Source organism: Chinchilla lanigera, unplaced genomic scaffold (assembly GCF_000276665.1).
Source record: "Chinchilla lanigera isolate Chin_1 unplaced genomic scaffold, ChiLan1.0 scaffold00021, whole genome shotgun sequence".
In the NCBI taxonomy this organism is placed as follows: domain Eukaryota; kingdom Metazoa; phylum Chordata; class Mammalia; order Rodentia; family Chinchillidae; genus Chinchilla; species Chinchilla lanigera.
The window spans coordinates 1,263,320-1,280,627 of NW_004955422.1; the positions used below are offsets into that span (position 1 = coordinate 1,263,320).

The window sequence follows — 17,308 nt, forward strand, 5'->3', positions numbered from 1 at the left end:
ATAAATAAATAAAAGTTTATGTTCATACAAAAACCTGTGTCATCTGGGCATGGTGGCACATACCTGTAATCCTAGCACTGTGGGAGGCTGAGGCAGGAGGATCATAAGTTCAAGCCATGTCAGGACAATTTAGCAACTTAGTGAGAACTTGTCTTAAAAAAAAAGAAGCAACAGGGAAGAAAAGAAAAAAAACCCAGGGATGTAGCTTAGTGCAAAGGTCCTGGCTTCAATTCTCAGTACCACTGGGTGGGTGGGATCTGCAAGAGAAGGATGATAGCAATTTTTTCATAATTGCTAAAAAATGGGAATAATCCATATATTAATGAACAACATGTATTTACATCATCATAAAGTGGAATAATACTACATACTTAGCAATAAAAACAGAACCAACTGTTAGATGCACGTGCATAGATGATCTCAGTTTTTTGGTTTTGATTTTGGGGTATTGTGCTTGGGATAGAACCTAAGGCCTCACATGCTAGTCAGATGCTCTACTATGAGCCCCACCTACAGCCCTGGAGCTCGGTTGTATTATACTAAGTGAAAGAAGCCAGATTCAAAAGACTAGCTACTTATATGATGCTGTTTCTATAACACTGGAAAAGGTAAAACTGTAGGGGAATATGCAACTGGTCAGTGGTTGCCTAGAAGCAAGAAGAAGAGTTGACTGCAAAGGGCACAATGAAATATTTTAGGCTGATAAAGATGCTCCGTTTTGAAAGAAGGAGAAAGTTTGTATGTATGTATGTATGTGCAGGATAGTTAACATGGCTGTTCTACTGTCTTGTATTTCTTTGCTGAAAGAAACTGTCAGTGAGTCCTTGGTTGGTCAGCTTTGTATGTCTATATCTGTTTTCATGAGAAACCACTTTGAAGATATCAATATGTAATACAACAAGCATTGTTAATTCCCTACCACTCTGTTTGTAACTCCATACTGTCTGTACTGTTCCTTTGCTATTTTGTAAAATGTTGTCTGTCTGTTAATATTCTCCTCCTTTTATTTTTAAAATTAAAAAAAAAGGTGCTCCTTTTTAATTTAATTTAAGTTTTAAAATTTTGAGACGAAGTACCGTAAAAAATGATTTGATTCCCAGTACCGTAAAAACAAAAACAGAAAAAGATCTTGCTAAATTGCCCAGGCTAGCCTTGAACTTGGAATGCTCCTGCCTCATTGCAGGTATGCTGCACCATGCCCAGCTAAGACATTCTTTGTTGTGATGGTGAATATGGTACTATGTGTCAGAACTCGGAACTGACTACTAAAACGTGTGAATTTTACAGTCATATCTCAGTAAACTTACTGGGTGGTATATGCCTATAATCCTACCACTTGGGAGGTTTAAGCGGGAGGATCACCCAGAGTTTAAGGCCAGCCTGAACTGCATAGCCAGACCCTGTCTCAAAACAAACTAAAAATCCAAAAAACAAAACAAAATATTTGAGACAAGATCTTGCTAAATTAGGGACTGGAGATTTATAAAGCTCAGTGGCACAGCTCCTGCCTGGCAAGCAGGAGGTCGTGAATTTGATTCCCAGTACCGTTAAAAAAAAACAAAAACAAAAACCAAAAAAGATCTTGCTAAATTGCCCAGGCTAGCCTTGAACTTGGAATGCTCCTGCCTCATTGCCGGTATGCTGCACCATGCCCAGCTAAGACATTCTTCGTTGTGATGGGGAATGTGGTACTATGTGTCAGAACTCGGAACTGCCTACTAAAACGTGTGAATTTTACAGTCATATCTCAGTAAACCTGACTTGAAATAAAAGCTCTTAAAAAAGAAAACCTATCCATGTGTAAATAAAAGGCCATAGTTAAAACAAAAAATGAAAGCTCTTAGCTCAGGGAATATCTCATCTCTCTCTGTAATCCTTAGTTAATGCCTCTCTGATAGCTAGGAACACTGGAAGTAGAATCAGCTAGCATGAGGGGGGCTATTTTTGTTTTAGGTTTAAAGTGGATGCAGGAGATAAGGTAGGCAGTGTTTGTTGAACACTGTATATGTGTGTATATAGCACTTGACTGTAAGCATTGATCTAGACACTTTACAAATATAATAGTAAACTTTAATTGTCCTAATAGCCCTGACATAGGAAGTATTGTTATCAAAGTCCTAGTTTGATGATGGCCTAAGGCTTTATTGAGATGTGTTTATTCATCTAAATTAGATGGAGGAATGAATACAGTCTTTAAAAGTAGATAAATCTCTTGTCTGGAATCCCAGCACTAGGGAGGCTGAGGCAAGAGTATCACTGTTAGTTCATTAGAGGCCAGCTTAGGCTACATACTGAGTTCAAGGCCATCCTGAACTACATATTGAAACCCTGTCTCAAAAAAGAAAAAGGTAGATAAATCTCTTTGTTCTTGATGTGATAGACAAAATGTAGAAACTTCTGTGAAAAGTAAAATGAAACTCATTGATAAAACATTGAAATCTCAAAGATCAAGACAATTTGTGAGAAATTAATGAAGTTTCACCAATAGTTTTCTCAATTCTTTATACGAAATTGGGTGGCTGTGCCTCACAGTTGTATTTCCATGTTTTGTTTTGTTTTTTTGTTGTTGTTGGTGGTGGTGGTAACTGGGGACTGATCCCAGGGCCTTTGCACAAAGCTACATCCTCAGCCCTTTTTTAATATTTTATTTTGAGACAGAGTCTTGCTAAGTCACTCAATTGCCAGGGCAGGGCTCTAATTTGCAATAAATCCTGCCTCAGTGTCCCAGAGTACTGGGATTACAGGCATGTGTAATATTTCTTTACTCATCATAGACTTGTAGTGAATTCTTGGCCAGATTCCAAAAGGTCTCATTTTACTCACAAGAAGGGAAGGTTCTTCTGTTTTATCTCCTGTTGTCTTCCTACCTATCTGATATTGCCTAGGTTTCCTCCTATTGCATAGAAGGGAGTCAGTGAGAGGGTAGTATGAATTCACAGCAGGCTACTGGAATTCTTTTTTGGGCCTTTGAGTTGCCATTGGAAGAAATGCTCAAGGTGTTAATTGAAAACGCAGCTTTAATCGGCTCATATATTTACCCTGATGGTTTGGCTGCTACATGCACTAATTTTTTTCACCTTTGGAGTAAGGATTAGGATTGTGATATTGGGGGCTGGTCACATCTCTTTGTCTCTGGCACATTACTTGTGTTACCACGCAGTAGTCTTTCTAGTTGGGCCTTCATCTGTCTCTTGCCTTGGCAAGCCTGTGGCAGCCCCATAAGGCAGCGCCCTAAGCCCTGCAGACCTTTGAGCAAAGGCATGCGTGGGCCCCTTTAAGGTTCAGAGTGTACGAAGGGCGTGAGGGTGGGGCGGGCACTCTGACAAGGGTGCTCTCAGCCCCACCCCCGGAGGAGGCGTTTCCCAGTCGCTACTGCCGCACCAATGCCTCCGCTGCCCTCCTACCCGCCGGGTGTCCTGCAGACCCTGCTCCGACCTTAGGGCTCCGACCGTAGGGCCCCGACCTCTCCCTGCCTGGGGAGCGTAAGTGTCAGCCTACGGGCCAGGGACGAGCATCCCGTGCCGCGGAGCCTATGCCGGAAGTCCTGGCGGACAGTATGGGGACTTTCCTGGCCTATCAGAGGCCAAGGTGGCGAAAGAGCGTAAACAATGCCGGCTGTAGTGAGCTAAAGCCTGGGCATCCGCTCTACTTCAGGGTGGTGACAGCGGCCCTAGGGTTTTTGTTGGGATATGCAGTGGGGGAACGGTGCCCGCGAGCTGGCTTTGCCCCAGCCTGGTTCTTACTTGGGGTGAGAAGATTGCTTTAACCAGACTGTAATCCAGTTGAACTGAAGGGTGGAGCTGAGTCTTAGAGCTCTGGGCCTTGGGTCCTTATCCTGGGATTTGGAGACAGGGGTAGCTTTGGGATGAGTAAGCATTAGGTTTTCAGCCACCTTGGTACGGTTGAGCAGTAACTCTCAAAGTTGACCTAATTCCCAGCCAGTTTTAGTTTTCCATCTCCCCAGATGCCTTTGTTTGTATCCGGTCCCCGTTTGGAAACATTGACTGTAATCATCTATTAGAGTTCAGTTAGCCTTGTTTCCTGCCGATAGAATAGCACTATGTGAAAGACACAGCTCTTCACCAGTGTCTGTCTCTGAGAGAATTTGTGGGAGGCCACTATCCCAGTATGAGAAAAGCAAACACACCAAACTTTGTTGAGATAACCTGCTATAGAAGCAGCTTAGATTTCTGGCCCCCTGATAATGTGGAAACACCAGCAAGACTCTAGCACTTGTCCTTGATATTAGGAGATACCGTGAGGCAGTAAAATTTGTTAAAGGGAAAGTCTTGGCATTTTTACTACCTGCTATTCGGAGATTTTGTCTGGCCTTGGCCAAAAAGTAAAAATTTTGGTTTTTTTTTATGATAGTTACATAATTGTTACTCTTCTTTAGTCCAGTTGTCCTTCCTAGACACAGTTTGATTGAAGATTTCTGAGTGTATACATACATTGTTTTGTTTTATAATTACTGTCTTTTTTGAATGAGCCTATCATCACTTCTTACTGGTTATTCTAAGGATTTTGTGTGTGTGTGTGTTTGAGATGGGTATCGGTATTTTGCTCGGCAAGCCCCAAACTCCTGAGCTGACGTGATCTTCCAGCCTTAGACTCCCACATAACTGGAACTGTAGGTCCAATACAATGGCTGGCTTAGGGATTTTTGGGGTTTTGTTTTGTTTTCTTGAGATAGGGTTTCGTTGTGTAGTTCAGTCTTTTCTTTTTTTTTTTTTTTTTTTTTTTTTTTTGTACTGGGAATTGAACTTAGGACCTTGCGCTTGCCAGGCTAATGCTGTGCCACTGAGCTGTATCTCTGGTCCATTCAGGCTAGTCTTCAACTCACTGTGTAGACCAAGTTGGCCTCAAATACATAGTGATACTCCTGCCCCAACCCCCTGACCCCCGAGTGCTGGGATCGCAGGTGTGTGACACTACACTCAGCTGGGATTGCTTTTTTTTTTTTTTTTTTTGAGACAGGATCTTAGCCCAGGCTGGCCTCAAACTCACAATGATCCTCCTGCCTCAGCCTCCTGGGTGCTGGGATTACAGGCATGTACCACTACACCTGGCCAGGGATTGCTTTTTGAGTGGGCAGAAATTTTCCTCAGAGTTCCCTTGGATTCATTTCGTGCTTGGCAGTGCATCTCCTAGGCCAGAAGTGAGAGTCCAGGAATGGTAATCAAATTCAGATCTCTTATATTGTGATAAGGAAGTGCTTTTGTAGGTCAGGAGCTTGAGAATTTGCCATAAAATAGTTGTACAAAAACACAACTAATAGTTGTGCAAAAACAGTCTGTTTAATAGCTCTATAATTATTTTTATAAATTGTCAAAACACAAAAATTTACAATAAAACAGTGTCACACTTGAACCCGTGGACAGTTAGGCAAGAGGGAATGGATTGACTGTATAGTAGGAGTCAAGTTCTAGGTCCAGCCCTAACATTACTTATGACATGATCATTTTAGTGCCTCACTTTTGGTTGAAAAATGGGAAAATGCTAGCTTGATGGAGACTGTATTTTATGATAGGACATTGTATATATTTAATAGGAATTTTGTTATTTGAATAATAAACTGAAAAATTAGAAAATTTGAAATTTTAAATTCTGCCTATTTTCTATAACCTTGGAAACATTTTTTTTTTTTTTTGTCTTTTTGAGACAGGGTCTCACTGTGCAGCTCAGGCTGGCCTTGAGCTCACCTTGTAGCCCGGGCTGGTCTTGAACTCGCAACGATCCTCCTGCCTCAGCCTCCCAAGTGCTGGGATTACAGGCATGTGCCACCACGCCCGGCTCTTGGAAACATTTTTTAGCCTCTGGTCTAAAAATAACCAATTACATGTAAGTCTTTTTCAGCAACAGTGTGGACTATATGGTATTTGAGCTCTTTGAAGACATTAAGAATAGCAGTATCTGTGATGATGGTGATGCTTCTGTAAAACAGAATTAACTAACATCTTTGCCTCTTGAGTGCTCTGAACAACTTAAAATTCAGAACACTCACTTTAGTAGGGACTGGATTGCATGAACCATAGCAAGGGTTAAGTATAGTTTAGATTAATTTTACTAATGCTTCTTTTGTTAGCAATGTTATTTGTTCTCAAGACATCACAGCCTGCTATTTAATGAAAACTTCGTTTTCCCGTGTTTATCAAATACAGATCCCTCTCTATAACTCTGGTGTCATATTTTCAACCACTTGAAGATCCTATTTTTGAAGTATAAAACTAATTATATTCCTCTCAAGACAAATAACTCAAGACTTCCTTCTGATGTGTTTTTCCCCTTGCCATCGTTGTTCTGACTTTTCCCCTATTCTCATGTTAGTTGCAAAAGCTTGTTGTTTCTCTTTTTACAGTTTCTTTTTTTATTGGTGGATGTTTACAGTACATCATAATTGCATTCACTTGGAGAAATGGTACATATATATCATACCTTAATCATTTTTACTTTCCCTTCCCCTCCCTTCTAACCCCTTCCTCATATCCTCTGCCCATCTCCACAAAGTCTACCTCCCTGTTTCTGTTTTCCTTTTCCTTTTTTTGAACTCATGGTGTGATCCTCCTGCCTTAGCCTCCCGAGTGCTGGGATTACAGGAGTGCACCACCATACCTGGCTTTACCTTCCTGTTTCTTATCACCTATCTTTTATTTTGTTCTTTGAATTATTTATATTTGAGTTTTCCATATAAGAGAAGCCATGTGATATATAGCTGTGATTTTTATTTACCATTCTAGTCTCAAAATGCTCCCATTTTCCTACAAGTGACTCACATTCTTTACAGCAGAGTAGTACTCCATTGTGTATATATACCACGTTTTCTTTTATTTGTTCATCCACTGAGGAGTGTATAGGCTACTTCTGATATATAGCTATTATGCGTTGTGTTAAACATGGGTATGTTTGGATTATTTATTTATTTATTTATTTATTTATTTGTTTTTCGTTTTTCTTCCAGTACTAGGAGTCGAACTCACGACCTTGTGCTTGCCAGGCAGGCGCTTTTGCTGCTGAGCTAAATCCCCAGCCCCCTGTTTGGATCATAGTAATATGTTGTCTTTAACTCTTTCAAGAAGATGCCCAAGAGAGGTATAGCTGAGTCAAATGGAATTTCTATTTTTAGGGATTTTTGGGGGGGGTGGGGGCAGTCTTGCTATGTATTTAAGCTGTCCTCAAACCTCCAGCAATTGTCTTGCCTCAGCTTCCTGAGTGGTGGGACAACAGGCATGCACCACCATGCCTGGCTATGTTTAGATTTTTTTTTTTTTAGTAATCTCCATAATGATTTCCAAACGGTTCCTTTTTCCCCACAACTTCGCCAGCATTTTTTTTTTTTAAGCTCTTGATGGTAGCATTCTTTCTGGATTAAGATGAAATCTGTTGTTTTGCTTTGTATTTCTCTAGTGGTCAAAGATGCTGAAAAATTTTTTATGTACTTATTGACTATTTGTACTTCTTTTGAGATGTGTTTATTTCAATTCCCCACTTTTTGATTTTTTTTTTTTTTAATTTGAGTGGTCTGATTGGTTTTTTTTAGTTCTTTGTATGTATTCTAGATATTAGTCCTCTATCTGAGAATTAGCTGGCAAACCTTTTTTCTATTCTGTAGATTGTTTCTTTACTTTGTTGGTCGTTTTCTTTTGCTTTTAAATTTGATACACTCTTAGTTGTTGAATCTTGGTGTTATTTCTAGGGCAAGTGGGGCTCTGCTCAGAAAGTCCTTGCAGTTGCCTATGTCTTCAAGAGTTTTATCTATTTTATCTTCCAGCAGATTCATTGTTTCTGTTTTAAGATCTAGATCTTTGATCCATTGTGATTGGGTTTTAGTACAGGTGAGAGACATGAGTCTAAATTCATTTTTCCCAGCAGGCTTGTTGATTCTTCTGCATTGATATAATGCCCTTCAGCCTCTCCTGCCTACCCTTTCCATTTCTGCTATCAAGACCTCTTAGTTTCTGGCTCCTTTTCATCTTAGTTCTGAAGTTCTGCAGTAATTTTATATCAAGACTCACTGCATAAATTTATCTTTGTAAAGTAGATAGACTCCTTTTTTCTTTTTCTTCCCAGTACCGGGAATCAAACTCACGACTTTGCGCTTGCCAGGCAGGCGCTGTGCCACTGAGCTAAATCCCCAGCCCCTAAAGTAGATAGACTCTTTCCATTGACCTCTTTGCATTTAACCCCAGCTACTCACAAGCCTGACAAAGGAAGATCACAAGTTCAAGGCCAGCCTGGAAATTTAGCAAGATCCTGTGTAAAAACCAAAATAATTAAGTAAAAAGGGCTGGGAGTGTGGCTTAGTGTGAAGGCCCTTTGGGATGAATTCTCAGTACTGGAAAAACTAAACTGAAAAGAAGCCAAATATAGAATGTCTTATGTTATTTGACTCCATTTATTTGGAGTATCCAGAATAGGGAAATCCACAGAAAAAGGATGTAGACTGGTGGTTGCCAAGGGGTGAGAAGGGGGAGGATGGAGAGAATATGCTTACTGGGTGAGGGAGTACTTTGGAGTTATGGAAATGTTTTGGAACTAATAGGGGTGGTGGTTGTACAACACTGTGAATGTCCGAAATGCTCCTGAAACTGTTCATTTAAACATGGTTGGGCCGGGGATGTAGCTCAGCTGCGCAGCACCTGCCTGGCAAGCCTGAGGCCCTGAGTTAGCCTCCCAGTACCCCTCCCCACAAGAGGGTCATTTTCTCACGTGAATTTTGCCTCAAATTCATTTTTTAAAAGTTCCCGAGGTGATTCTAATGTGCAGCTCAAGTTGAAAACCTCTAAAGTGGCAAAAGCCTGAGCTACAAAAGTTTACCTAGGGGCTGGGGATTTAGCTCAGCGGCAAAAGCGCCTGTCTGGCAAGCGCAAGGTCGTGAGTTCGGTTCCTGGTACCGGAGAAAAACCAAAAAAAAAAAAAAAAAAAAAAAAAAAAAAAAGTTTACCTATTAAACTGCTTTTCAATGAGAAAATAAGAGCTTTGAAAACAATTTCCAAAAAAAAGAAAAAAACAATTTCCAACCAAGTGAATATGAGTATGTTGAACTGTCATGTTTTGAGTTCACTGCATTATTTTTTTTTTCCTACTGCCTGTTCTTCCTCTAGACACATGAAGAAAATGGCTGTACAAACTAATTGCCTCATGTAATATTTAGATGCCATTTTATATATATATTCTGAAATAGCATATGCTGCTGTTACGGCTTGTGTCTAGATGTCCCCCGCCGCAAAGCCTCATGTGGTCCTAGGTGGGGCTTTTTCAGAGGTGGCTGTATCTAAAGTACTTGACACTGGGATTGATTCATGGTGCAATGCTAGGATCAAGGGTAGTAGGAATAAGGGTGTGAGTGCTATCCACCCTAAGTAGCCTGAATAAGATATAAGTGATAAAAAAAAGCTGTGGTCCACTCTTGCATGCTTGCTTTTGCTGTGTTCTGCCTGCTATGAACTTTCTCCTCTCTGATGCCTCCCTGCTATCCACCCTGCTTTGGAGTCAGCCAGTTACCTACAGAAACTTCTACAAACTGTAAGCTAAATAAACTTTTCCCACGTTAACTTTGGGTGTCAAGTATTTTGTCTCAGCAGTGAGAAAAAGTAAGACCAGGTACTTTATAGTCTGGGTTTTGAAATTTGTTGTTTATGATTTTCCTCTTTTTATGCAAAGGAAAGAAGGCCTGCCTCACACTAAAACTTACCCTGCCACCAAAATAATGGATGCAGTGTTTGCACATACATGTGACACTGAGCACTCTTGGTCACTGTGTTTTCTTTCAGAATTGATATTACTATGGGAAAAAAAAAGACTTCATGATTTTTCCTTCATAATTATTTAAAAATTGGTTTTAGTATTCTTTATACAAAAACACATGTAATATATGTGTGAGTTCTGCAACACTACAGCAAAACTGACACATCACCCTAATCATCCAATCTAAAAACTGGAACACCATCAACATTAGTTCTGTACTTGTCTGTTTCTTTCCCACCCTGTCCTCCCACAGAAGCACTTTCCTGAGATGTGTCTAGCCTTATGTCTTAATCACACTGCATACCCCTAAAGTAACAAAATTAACTGTGCAATCTTCAGTAACTTGCTTGTGAAATCCATCCATGTAGATTACTGTAGATCAGTGCTATTCAAAGTGTGGTCTAAGGCCTAAAGTTACAGCTCAGTGACAGAATACTTGCTTACTATGCAGGAGCCCTAGGTTCTATCCCCAGCACTACAGTGACAACAAAGTCCTGAGGAGATAATAGGATTCCATGTACATGAGTTGGCTGTATACTATCTAATAAGGAATTACTCCACACAACTTTATGCAAAATATTCGTTCACTCACTCTCTGTATGGGTAAACAACAGTGTCCTCAAGGAGTTTACAGTAGAATAAATAAAACAAATAATCATAATACCAAATGTAATGTGTGTGGAAAATGCTAAAAGCAGGGAACAAATATGGGTTATGGGAGTTTAAAGGTGAGATAAACTGCCAGAGGGATAGTCAGTGAAAACCTCACAGAAAAGAAGGCACTTGAAATCAGTAATAACAGGTGGGATTTTTCAAAATACAGGGTGGAAGTATTTTAGATTGAGGAAAGAAGACAAAGTCAGGGACATAGGAAAATACTGATCATGTCTAGCACATTGAATGTGAATGGCTGTGTGATAGGCGTATAAGACCAGAAAGGAAGATTATGGCCAGAAAGTCCAACCACGGAGACCTTTTATTTTATGTATATATGTATGTGTGTATGTAGGTAGGTAGGTAGTATTGAGGATTAAACCCAGGATCTTACTGCTGAGCTATAATCCCACTCTTTTTTCTGGTTTTTTTTTTAAATGTTTATTTTATTAGTACATGTTTGCAGTTCTTGCAGTTTACAATCATCTTGGAGAGTGGTTACATCTATGTATCACAGGTGGCTTTTTTAAAAAATTTCCTTGCCCTACCTTTTTCCCCTCTCCCTCCACATCCAATTCTCCTATCCCATTTTTCATTCTTATTGATATTATTACTAATCTTAGCTCATGTTATGATATGTAATGTTTATATAAGCTGAGGTTATTAGGTTCCTGTACATGGCATATCTTATTTCCTCTTTCCTTCCTCCTCACGCCTTGCGCTTTTTCCTTCATACCACTTCCTTATTGTGAAAGATCCATCTCCTTGTCCCCTTCTATCCCTCTTTTATTTTTTTTGTACTCTGCCTCACTGAAATGAGAGCTACCATACAGTATCTAAACTTGTGTGTGTGGTTTATTTCACCCAACATTATATTTTTAAGGTGCATCCATTTTCCTACAGATGTTTGTCATTTTATTTGTGTGTGTGTGTGTGTGTGTGTGTGTGTGTGTGTGTGTGTGTTTTGTTTTGTTTTTTTAATTGAACTCAGGACCTTGTGCTTGCCAGGCAGGCACTGTGCCACTGAGCTATATCCCCAGCCCTGTCATTCTTTATAGCAGGGTAGTATTCCATTATATATAGATGCCACATTTTCTTTATCCAGTCATCTAGGTTGATGGGTATACAGGCTGTTTTCCATGATTTAGGTATTATGAGTTGTGCTGCTATGAACATTAGTATGCATGTATAGCTGCAGTATGATGACTTAAACTTTTGGGGGAAGACACCTAGGAGGGGGATCACTGAGTCTTAAGGAATTTCAAATCTCAGTTTTTTGAGAAATCCCCATACTGATACACTAGTTTTCACTCCTACCAAGAGTGAAGGAGGGTTCCTTTTTCACCAGAGCCTCCCTAGAATTTGTTAGTTTAATTTCTTAATGATTGCCATTCTTTCTGGAGTAAGACAGAATCTTAGCATTGTTTTACTTTCCATTTCTGTAATGGCCAGAGATGAGAGACAGAATCTTACTAAGTTGTGAAGTTGCCTAGGCTTGCCTTGAACATGCAACACTCCTGCCTCAGCATTTAAGAATGCTGGAATTATAGATGTCCAGTTTGAGAATTATTACAGTTAAAATTGAAATTCCTAGGCTGGCTTTGAACTTGTGATCTTCCTTTGTCAGAAAAGTGTGTGCCCGCATGCCCAACTGGTTTCTTTCACTTAGTATAATGTTTTTGAGGTTCACTCATGTTGTATTATGTTTCAGTATGTTATTCCCTTTTATGGAAGAGTAATAATTCTGTGTACATATCACTGTCCATTGGTAGACATTTGGGCTGTTTTTTGGCTGCTGTGAATAGTGCTACTGTGGTTTGTGTTTTGTTTTGTCTTGTTGTTGTTGTTGTTTTTGTTTTTTTTTCCCGTACCAGGAATTGAGCTCACGACCTCGCGCTTGCCAGGCAGGCACTGTGCCACTGAGCTAAATACCCAGCCCCCTGTTTTGTCTTTTTGAGACAGAATCTTACTATGCAGTTCAGGCTGGCCTTGAGCCAGTTTGTAGCTCAAGCTGGCCTCAAACTCATAACGATCCTCCTGCCTCAGCCTCCCGAGTCCTGGGATTATAAGCGTGCGCCACCACACCCGGCTCAGTAATGCCACTGTGAACATGCATGTATAAGTACTTACTTAAACACCTGTTTTCAGTTCTTTTGAACATACACCTACTGTAGTTTTAGCATTGTGCGATCAAATCATAATTCTATATTTAAGCTTTTTGAGGAGCCAATAAATTGTTTTCTGTAGCAGCTAAACCATTTTACATTACGTGTGTGTGTGTGTGTGTGTGTGTGTGTGTGTGTGTATCTCATTATGTAGTTCAGGCTGGCCTTGAAATCATTGTATAACCTAGACTGGCCTTGAACTTGTAGCAGTCCTGCCTCAGCCTCCCAAGTACAAGGATTACCAGCTATGTCACCACTTCAGCAGAGCTGGGGAACTTTAAAAATACAGAGATCTAATAATTTTGTATTTAATAAACATGCTAATTACATTTGATTGGAAGGGTGGGACTGATCCCTCACTGTAGAGTTTGAAAATTATATTGCATAGTTGATTCATTTTCATTATTTTTAATATTATACTCTATGAATATAGCACTATTTACTCATTGACCTTTGATGAACTTGTGGTGACTCCAATTTTTGACTGTTACAAATAATATTGTTATGAGCATCCTTATGTAGATTTTCTCATGCAGTTGGTGTCCACTGCAGGGTGTAAATCTAGGAATGGAATTGCTGGATGACAGGATATGTGCATCTTCAACTTTCATAATGCCATATAGTACTATTGTCCAAACTATTGTACTAGTTTATGTCCTGCCATTGCTGAATTTGAGTTTCTGCAGATTCTCTACTAAGGTGTGATTCTATTCTAAAATACATTGTTGTTGGAGGGGGGGTGATTAGGGATTTTGGCGAAGAGTCTTAATTGAAGTTCCGCTTACTCTAATAAGCTTTTATAGTTCAGTCTTTCTTTTTATACTTTTCCTGGGACATTTTCTTCCTCTTGATGGGAGGGAATAAAGGAAGAAGCACAGACTTTGAGTGGAATCTCACTGCTTATCAGTTTTGCTGTTTTGGCAAGTTACTTAATCTTTGTGAACCTATGTGTAAAGTGGGTTGGAAGAGTATCTTTTTTCTCTTTTTCACGTAGTTGATATTAGTACAAGGTGCTTTAATGTGTTTAAAAAGGACTTTACACAGTGCCTGATTCATAAGAGACTGTCAAGGATTAAATAAATATATATTGAAAATGTATTTTATGTTAGGCCAGGATTGGGAATTGAGAGATAAGCAGGACCTTTTGTACATTATTTTTGATACTGAAAAATTGGAAGCAATTTAGATGTCCAACAGTAACATTGGTAATTATGGTATGTTCATAAAATGGAGTGCCATGTAGATGTTAAGTCACATTCTCAATTAAAAGAGAAATGTTTGTGATAAGGAAAAAGTTACAATAGCATTAGCCCTGTCTTTTCATATAATTCATACACTGTATTCATTGCAGTTACTTTGTTGGTGGTCAAATTATGTTTTAATACTTTTCTACCTTAGGTATTTTCTGTAGTTACTAAATATACTGCAGTTAACATACCTTGCTACCATACATTATGTACTTTTAAAAAGGGTGAAAAATGTCTTCTAAAAAAAGTGTGTTAGAAGCCAGGCGTGGTGGTGCACACCTGTAATTCCAGCACTGGGAGGCTGAGGCAGGAGGATCGTTGCAAGTTTGAGACCAGCCTGGGCTACGAAATGAGTTCAAGGCCAGCCTGAAGTGCATAGTGAGACCCTGTCTCAAAAAGACAAAAAATAAAATAAAAATTTAAAAAGAGTGTTATCTAAATGAATACCATGAAATCGTTAGAAGAACATTGACTGTAAGTCTCACCAAAGGGCTGGGTGTGGTAGCATAAACCTATAATCTCAGTTTGTAATCCCAGCTCTTGGGAGGCAGAGGCAGGAAAATTGTTGCAGGTTCAAGGCCAGTCTGGGCTACATGGTGAATTCAAGGCCACCCTGAACTACACAGTGAGACCCTGTCTCAAAACAACAGGAATAGTTCATTCAAGGACTTCATTTTTTTGAATTCATATAAACATGGACTAGAATCGAATTTACCAGAATTGGGTAGAGGACTAGTTAGCATTGCGATTTTTCCATACTGATTATTTTCTATAAAGAATGTTAGGTGAACAATTGAAAGTATGACTTTCCATAAAACCCTTTTCTTGTCATCTTACAGTGGAGAGAAAACTTTCTCGCGACCATTTGGAGGTTTGATAATTGAGTCTACAGTGTAAACTGACAGATTAACAAAAGCTCCTTTTTACCTACGTGCATGTACACTGGAAGGAGAGAATGCACAGCAAATAAAAGCTTGGCATGGTGGGCTCATCTGTAATCCCAGCACTTTGGGAGGCTGAGGCAGAAGGATTGCAAGTTTGAGCCCAGCCTGAGTAATTTAGAGATTTAGCAAGGCCCTGGTACAAAAAGTAAATTTTAAAAAGGGCTGAGGATGTCGCTCAGTGCAAAGACCCTTGGTTCATTCCCCATTATTGAAGAAAGAAAAGAGAAGAGAAGAGAGAAGAGGAGAAAAAAGTATGCAGATAGACTCTCTTAGGTAAACTGCCTTCAGAAGCGTTGGTAGTACCCATCATAAACTGTCTGCTCCAGGTATCTGTCTCTAGTCTTCTTGGTCTGATAGTGGGACCTCAGAAAAAAAGACCTCTGCTAGCCTTGACTGTACTAATGTAGGTTTCCTCTATAGATGGAGGTCAGCTTTTCAGAGCTGTTACTGTTTTTGAACTTTCTCTGAACCAAATAGAAGTATGCCAAAGTATTAGATTTGGGGATTGCATAGTTTTTGGTCTCCACACCCTTTAAAAAGCCAAGTAGTAGCTCAGCTCTTCATTAGTTTGTATACAGTACCAGGGATTGAACCCAGGACTTTCATATTGAGCCACATCCCCAGCCCTTTTTTATTTTGATGTGGGATCTCACTAAGTTATTAAGATGCCCAGGTGGGGCTTAAATTTGTAATCCTCCTGCCTCGGCCCTATTGTGCTGGAATTATAGGCCTGCATAACCACACCTGGCTTCAGTTCTTCAGTTTTAGTTCAGCTTTGTATATACATCTAAGAAATTTTCATTAAGGAAATATATAAGCATCATTTCTTAAAAACACATGTCTGTCTATTGGTTTAGACTTAGATTGATTTTTTTTTTCTTTTTTAGAAAATGTTCCGTTAATGGCATTAACTGGGCATCTGACCAAAGAATGAACTTTATACTGTTGGTGGTACATGCGTGATAAGTTAAAATTTGAGAAAGTCATTTTGTCTTAAAAGACTGCTTGATTGCTAGAGTTACTAAGTCCCTAATTTTATCTGACCAGGGACTACTTTTAATTCCAAGGAGAAACTGGAAGCACAATGGGCGATGACAGTGAATGGTCAAAATTGCCGGTTGATCAGAAGTGTGAACACAAGGTAAGACTCTTGCATTGTCAGTTTCAGTGCCTCTCGGCGTATTTTCTTAGCACTCATACTATTACCTTAGAAACTCAGAAGCTGAGGCAGAAAAATCACAAGTTTAAGGTCAGTCTGGGCTATATAGTAAGACCAAAACCAAAACCAAAACAAAAAACTGAATATGAGAAGAACTCAAATAAGATACATTAGTGAAATGGAAAGCAAATCGTATCTTTAGAAAGTTACTAGCTGGGTCATTTTATTTTCAACTGTAGACAGTACAATATAGTTAGCTAGGTACATGGTAATATTTTTTTATTGTACAGAAGTCTTATTTGGCCTTAGAAGTCCAGCATTTTTTAGGTTCTCATATCTGTATTCCAATATCTACCTTTTGAAACTAACAGTCATTTTATTTTATTTTTAAGCTAACAAGACAATTTATGATGTCATGTTATTTACTGGGTATCTTTTTCTCAAATTATCTTTTTTCTCCAATTACATATCTGGTTGCTTTTTTTTTTTTTTAATCGGTACCAGGAATTGAACTCACAACTTCATGCTTGGTAGGCAGATGCTGTGCGGCTGAGCTGTATCCCCAGTGTTGCTTTCATTTTTAATCACTTTTTTTTTTTTTGAGATAGGATCTTGTTGTGTAGTATAGGCTGGCCTTGAGCTCACTGTGATCCTCCTGCCTCAGCCTCCTGAGTGCTGCGGTTACAGGTGTGCACCGCCAAGCCTGGCAATTTTTAATCATTTTAAGACAAACATCAATCAGTTAGTAAATTTATTCTACTTAAAGCTCTTAGGTTATCTATTTCATGTTCTTGACAATACTTTTAAAGTTTGTTTTGAAAAAAAAAAGTTTATTTTGAAGAATAGAAATTTGTAGCTGGGTAGGGTAGCACCTACCTGTAGTCCCAGCACTCAGGAAGCTGAGGCAGAAAGGTCACCTAGAATTTGAGGCCAGCCTGGGCTACATAGTGGATTCAAGGCCAGCCTGAAATACATAGTGAGACACCATCTCAAAGGGAAAAAAAATTGGAGCTTTGGTGCCTATGTTCTCTACAGAGCCACTCCCCTTTATCCTGTATAATAATATGTTAGTTGGGCGTGGTGGCACACGCCTGTAATTCCAGGAGGCTGGGGCAGGAGGATCGCTGTGAATATGTAGCATGACCCTGTCTCAAAAAAAAAAAAGTTACTTTCGGATAAGGCCAGATTAACAGCTAGTTTATTTGTACTGTATTAGCATAGAAATTGTTGGTATGTAGTACATTAAGTTTGAGGGAGAACTTTTAGAACTTTTTCTTTTCTCACTGAAAGAAACAAACAAATTGGGGGCTGGGGATTTAGCTCAGCGGCAAAGCGCCTGCCTGGCAAGCGCAAGGTCGTGAGTTCAGTTCCTGGTACCGGAGAAAAACCAAAAAA

The 17,308-nt window shown here is 39.4% G+C and overlaps 1 protein-coding gene across 1 annotated transcript in view; it reads left to right on the forward strand.

Annotated features, from left to right (window-relative positions):
• Positions 1-3,366: 3,366 nt before the first annotated feature.
• Positions 3,367-17,308, forward strand: part of Ckap5 (cytoskeleton associated protein 5) — a gene marked incomplete in the record, with an annotated part of 87,638 nt that continues 73,696 nt past the window's right edge. Inside the window, 2 exon segments of the mRNA XM_013514063.1 lie at positions 3,367-3,482; positions 15,802-15,895. Of these exon segments, the coding sequence (XP_013369517.1) occupies positions 15,839-15,895 (57 nt within the window).